Source organism: Phalaenopsis equestris, unplaced genomic scaffold (assembly GCF_001263595.1).
Source record: "Phalaenopsis equestris unplaced genomic scaffold, ASM126359v1 Scaffold000240, whole genome shotgun sequence".
Classification (NCBI taxonomy): Eukaryota; Viridiplantae; Streptophyta; class Magnoliopsida; order Asparagales; family Orchidaceae; genus Phalaenopsis; species Phalaenopsis equestris.
The window spans coordinates 1,464,393-1,470,392 of record NW_018164682.1 but is presented as its reverse complement, the minus strand read 5'-3'; the positions used below and the strand labels follow the sequence as shown (position 1 = coordinate 1,470,392).

The 6,000-nt window shown below is 34.5% G+C and overlaps 1 protein-coding gene across 3 annotated transcripts in view; it reads right to left on the bottom strand.

The window, feature by feature from the left end:
• Nucleotides 1-1,990: 1,990 nt before the first annotated feature.
• Nucleotides 1,991-6,000, bottom strand: part of LOC110024047 (protein CTR9 homolog) — a 92,752-nt gene continuing 88,742 nt past the window's right edge. For all 3 annotated transcript variants that reach the window (XM_020723776.1, XM_020723775.1, XM_020723774.1), the window contains 4 exons: nt 4,790-5,056; nt 4,386-4,457; nt 2,985-3,272; nt 1,991-2,362 (listed from right to left, as the gene is read on the bottom strand). In XM_020723776.1, the coding sequence (XP_020579435.1) occupies nt 2,186-2,362; nt 2,985-3,272; nt 4,386-4,457; nt 4,790-5,056 (804 nt within the window). In that variant the 3' untranslated portion in view covers nt 1,991-2,185. The remainder of the gene's footprint in view (nt 2,363-2,984; nt 3,273-4,385; nt 4,458-4,789; nt 5,057-6,000) is intronic.

The following is a 6,000-nucleotide window of genomic DNA, read 5'->3' as shown; positions in this document are numbered from 1 at the left end:
ATGAATGACCATGAACCCCAAAAATTTCCTCAATGTGCCCAAAGGCACATCTGAACTGGTTGAGACTCATGTTGCAGTGGCGAAGAAATTGAAATTATTCCTCTAGATGAGAGATATTTTGGGATGCATCCAAGAAATTTAGTAATATGTTGTCAATGAACATCTCCATTATACGCCTAAGGAGATCTTTGAATACCTAGTTCCTGAGGCGTAGGTAGGTTGCACAAGCATTCTTCAATTGGAATGACATGACTAGGTAGCAAAATAAGCTTTTCTTCATTTAGAAGGAGGTGGCCTCCTCGTCATCCAATGCCTTCTATTATTGTAAAGGATGGATCAAATCCCCCTGGTGCACGAAGAAAGAGCTGGCCAATTTTACTCGGATTGAGTTGATATAGGTTTTGATCAAAGCTGTTAAACTTTTTTTTTAATAGTTTCTGGTGCAATTGAAAGGTCAAACAAATTCCAAATTTGATAAGTATAGAGTCAAATCGACCATCTCAACAAGAGGAGTTTAATAAACCCAAGGTCACGTAATTCCAACACTTTTAAGGCACTTAAATATCCACAAAATGTTCAATCATGGGAACCTTTCTAGGTCGTCCGATAGGGTGGTCTGTTTTCTTTCCTCATTTAAAAAAAGCCACTCATAGACTATATAAATAGAGTTTTACTCTCATGAAAGAGGACATATAGCTTAAATTGAAGGAAGAGTTGGACATGGAGCTGATGCACGAAGAAAGAGTTGAATTCCAATATCATTATGGATCGAAACCCATCGAGCGCATCCTAATCCCATAATTGTTGACCACCCATAACCACGACTCATTGACCACCGTTGACCACCGTTAGCTGCTTTCCGCTCGTTGCAACAAAATCTCTCGCAGAATCACGACATAGCGAAATAAAAAACACCGTGAATAGTAAAACTAATATTCCAAAGTAACAAGTCAACTTTTGGAACAATGCATCATCATGAACACCATGGAACAATACACCTTAAAAACAGTGCCCCAAAGTCACGACGCCTATTCCCAATGACGACTGCCCCTTATTGTTGTATAACGAACCTTTTTGCGTATAATTTTTATACTTCAAGAAACTGTAACATCTTTCGCCTTTGGGACAAGAGCCGTATGTATGTAATCAGCTTATAATGAATCATTATGAATGAACTAGGCCCCATAATTTGCTCCCTTTCCGAGTTTTCCATATAAAAAATTCTAATCTAAATTTGTGCTCAACTTTTATGCAATACTAAGTACGTTATATAACCACTCTACCATCACAAATCTTCCAGCATACATCAGTATGTATATAAAACTGCATGAAACTTATATAAATCTCCAGATAAATCATTAAATCCTTTATATTTACCATTTATTAAATACTTGTACATTTCTAGCTCCAAACCCCAAACACGAAACGAACATCAAGGAATTCACTTAAGCCTCATAACCAAGTTGTAGCATGACACCATAATATTTTTTTAACTAGATTGCTTGATTCCAAAGACAAATATCACTCTCACGCAAACAACTCAAAACAAACTCAGAAAAAGTTTCTACCAAACTATTACTAGACGAACATTCTTCTTATTTAGCATCAAACAAAAGACGGAACAACAATTATCAAATAAGAAAGCATATTCCTTATCTCTGATCCTTATCTACCGATTATGTTTGTATTCTACGTTCAGCTAATAAAACATTTAGTAGACTTTGTACCAACCAAAAAAGACGGCGGTTACAGCCACAAGTCGCTTTAAACAATCAGAAAAAGTTCTCGATGGATTTGATAAGATAATGCTGCACTTCAGCGACCAAAAAACAAAATTTGAACGCAGATTTTATTTGGATTTCTAATATTCAATAGCAAAGCCAAACAAACCACTTGCAGTAGAAAAAAATTATTCCATTAACCGAATCAGATGTTACAACTACAAATTCATACTATATTCCTACTGAAGCCGATGGATTTGACAAAAAAACATATACATCATTTAGCTTTAAGTTAACAAAAAATAAGAACAGGAAAGCTTTTAGAGGCCTCCAAAAAGACTGAAGAGATTCAAAATAAGTAATAAAGAACTATTTGCTTAAATTCAGTTCTACCAAATTAAAATATTTATGGCTTTTCAAAACTCACCGAGATAAAATATGTATAAATCTCTATCTGGAGGTTCCTAGTAATCATCATTTTCGTCGATCTGAGTGCCTCGGCCATTGCCTCTAGGTTCCTCGTCACTTCCAGCGGAGTCCCTGTATCCATCAGGGCTGGGATTGCGAATCCTCTCAGTTGGTTCATCATCTTCATCGGATTCCGACCAAGCCTTTCTTTTCCGGTTTATGGCAGACTCTCCCTGGAAAATAGATTAAGAAAACAACTTGATTAATTTTTAGGGAAATTTACATGCCTAGCATGCAATTCTTATGCATTTACATATCTCGCAACTAAACATTCGTAGTTAACATACTTAGCACTTTAGTGTTTTAAACCTATGCATGAATAGATGTATTTCCTGCTTAAAAGCAATAATAGTACTATTTTTTATGTGATATTAAAGATTCAAGTGATTTGTGTAAATATGAAAGTTTTAGTGTGAGATACGTAAATACATTTGAATTGTGTGCTATATATGCAAATGCCCCTAATTTACATACCGTTAGATAAGTAAACTCAAGTAAACCAAATATTCAGCAGATTATGCATATGATAGAACAGTAACGAAATGGTGAGGAAAGGACCATCAAAGCTAAAAATGCCAGGATGCTTAAGAGTTTGACTCAAGAATGTACAAGCTATGCAAATTTTAATTTTAATGGCCATGGAGTGTTAAAAAATGAAAGGAAACAAAAATAAATAGTTTAATGATTCTAGCTCTTCTATTAAGAAACATTCAAGATGGATTTCCATGATAGCAAAGAAATCAAAATGGTTTATGGGTGAGCAATACTGGAAAGAAAATGGAAAATTCATATTACCATATCATCTTCAGCATCGGAATCTTCAAGACCAGCTGCAGCTAGATGGTTATCTCTGACCATCTCTTCATCCCGACCATTCATTTGTTTAGCATCATCTTCATCCATTTCTTCCTGCTCATCTTCCATATCCACTTCTTGTTCATAATGATCCTTCCGCTTGTCCTTCTTTCTCCTTTTCCCACCTTTCCTTCTCTTCCTCTCGCCATTTCCGCCATCCTCATCTTCAAAGTGTGACCTATCTTTGCGCTTACCACCAGAGGTATTGGTGTAATTTTTCCATTGCTCCTAAAAATGAATATAAATTATAAGAAAAATCCATCATCAAAAAGATCATCACCTTGGCGGCTCATATTTTAATGAATGCATGGAGAAACATTTCATAGAAAGCCTGCAAAAACTACTAGTGAAGGGAAAAAATACAGGTACATTTACCAGGCACTTGCATCTTTAACTACTAGCTCTTAGCACATAAAATATTTTAAAATTAGGACATAAATATGATCTAGATAAGCCAACAAACATCGAATTCCCACTAAATTGGATAAAATGTTTAATATCAGTGCGTTCACAAAGACACAAGTAAACATAATCTATTTTAGCTTCTGCATTTCCGTATGAAAAAATGTTATGAATCTTAACAAATAACTTCTCCAGCAGTGTATATATCAAACAGGCGGTATAATAAGCAAAGATTCATTTAAAAGCTTTGGCTAACACAAAAATAAGAAAAAAATAAGAAGAAGAGCATATAAATGTGTTACTAGTGGACTCTGTAAAAGTCTAATCTTTTTATGAGTATACATACAACAAAGGTAAAGCAAATTTTACATTCTAATGATTTGTAGTCATTCAAATACTTGGAATATGTAAGATGTGCAAAAGACTGAACTCTGCTGGAAAGAAAGTCTAGTTGTGGAATGATTCACGATCTATTGGCAGGAGAAGATCATTTCTCCAAGGTCACAAGTCTGAGTCACACGATTTACAAGTTATTGTTCATCATTCCTAGAAAATTATATTTTTTATTTTACTAATTTTGTATCCCAAGATGTAATTTTAATTTCACAAAAATGAGAAGGGCTTTCCAATCAAAACGAAAACAAATGTCACAACCAGTTTTGATAAAAAGAAATCAAAGCCCAAAATGAAAAAAGAGGAGAAATGTCAACTATTGTAACAAGGAGGAAAAAAGAATCTTGTAACCGACCCTATTTAGTGGGATAAAGGCTTGTTGTTATTGTTGTCTACAACCAACAATGCCAATTAATTAGCATAGCTTATAGATGCTATAGAGACAAATATACTAGAGACTAACACCACCACAGTGAAGACATCCTAATTTAAAATAGCCAAACTGCAATGTAAATATTAAAATATAAGTTGCTATAAAATGGTAACCTTTATACGCTCAAAATTTTCCTCCTGTTGAATCACTCGTTTCAGCTCATCCTCTTGCTTTCTCCGTTCCAACTGCTTAGAATAACTTGGATCAGCTAATGTCTCCATGACAAATTTCAATAAATAAGAAGGGGCTTCTGCATACATGCCACCCAATTCCTATGTATTTACATATCCAACACCTAAACTTTACTTTTTATCTTTATGCCACCTAAATCTTTCATGTCAGATTAAAAATATCAGTATTTTAAATTTTAAAAAGTGAAAATACATCTTTTCAGCAAAGGTATAGTGGCATATATGTAAATAAAATAAGTATAGGTGTTAGATATGTAAATACATAAGAATTGCGTAGTATGCACGTAAATCTTCCATATAAGAAATATCTTCCTTTTAGAAAATACCTGATATTTCCTCTGTTCTTCAGCTTTCCGTTTAGCTTCTTCTGCCAAGGAAACTTGACGAGCAACTTCTAGCCTCTGGCGGTTCTGCTGCTCTTCACGTTCTGCTGCCTCACAATGTACTTTAGCAGCATCAAGTAAATGCTTGCAATACTCTACATGAGTTCGTATCTTCTTCTCATCAAATCCATGGGAATGGAAGCTAGAAGCAGCAGAAAGCTGACTAAAAACACGAACTGCATTCTTCAATTCTGTGACGGTGGCACGTACCTATTTTTAGAATCAAAATAATGAAAAATAAAACCTTAGGCGAACTCAAAACGTTAGAGGACTTAAAAAATCTATAATTTCTTTGTCAATAATGTAATTATGAAAAATATTACAAGAGATGCGGCAATAAATTGAACAGCAGGCTAAAAATCCCAGTTAAAATTCATCTTATAGCTCATTTATGTCACAATAAGGATGCGCCATATTTAAAAATAAGCTGAAAGATATATTGCAATTTTGCATACCCTCAAACAATGTTCAAAATGTGCTTCTTTTCCAAGAGAAAAGTATAGCAAACATTTTTGCCTGGCGATGCAGAATGTCCGTAGCTTTAAACATGTGCTGAATGTGTTCCGAGTTTTAAAGATGTAACAAAGACGCATTTATATTTCTTTTAATGTTTTTGAGTATTTTAGATATGTATTGAGAACATTCTTCTATATAAAGAACATCTTAGGAATGCACGAATCAATTGAAATCATTGATAAATTGAACCAAACAAGTTCCCTCTTCCCATTATTGCCATTGGTCCCTCAGGATGGCTTCTAGCCTCTCCGCTCCCTCGTCTCCTAATGACTGGTGATTAGCCATCCAGCCAAATATGATCAAATGGCATATCCAATGGGCTATTTGATACCAAAATTTAATACATTCAATGGTAATGATAATCCAAAGCAACATCTAGCCCACTTCAAAGCATATTAAGGCAATATTGTGGGCAGAAATACATTGTTAATCTGTCAATTCATCAGTAATATTACAGGAGTTACTTTTGAATGGTATGCGGATTTTCTCAATGATATGATAAAACAATCGACGAGCTTGAAATAATATTTTTCAACAAATTTGCCAGTGCCATAGAAAAGGCAACTATCGCTGACCTTGTTCTAGAGAAAAGAAAGAAAAGTGAGTCAGTGACAATATATTACTCGCTGAGCATGAAA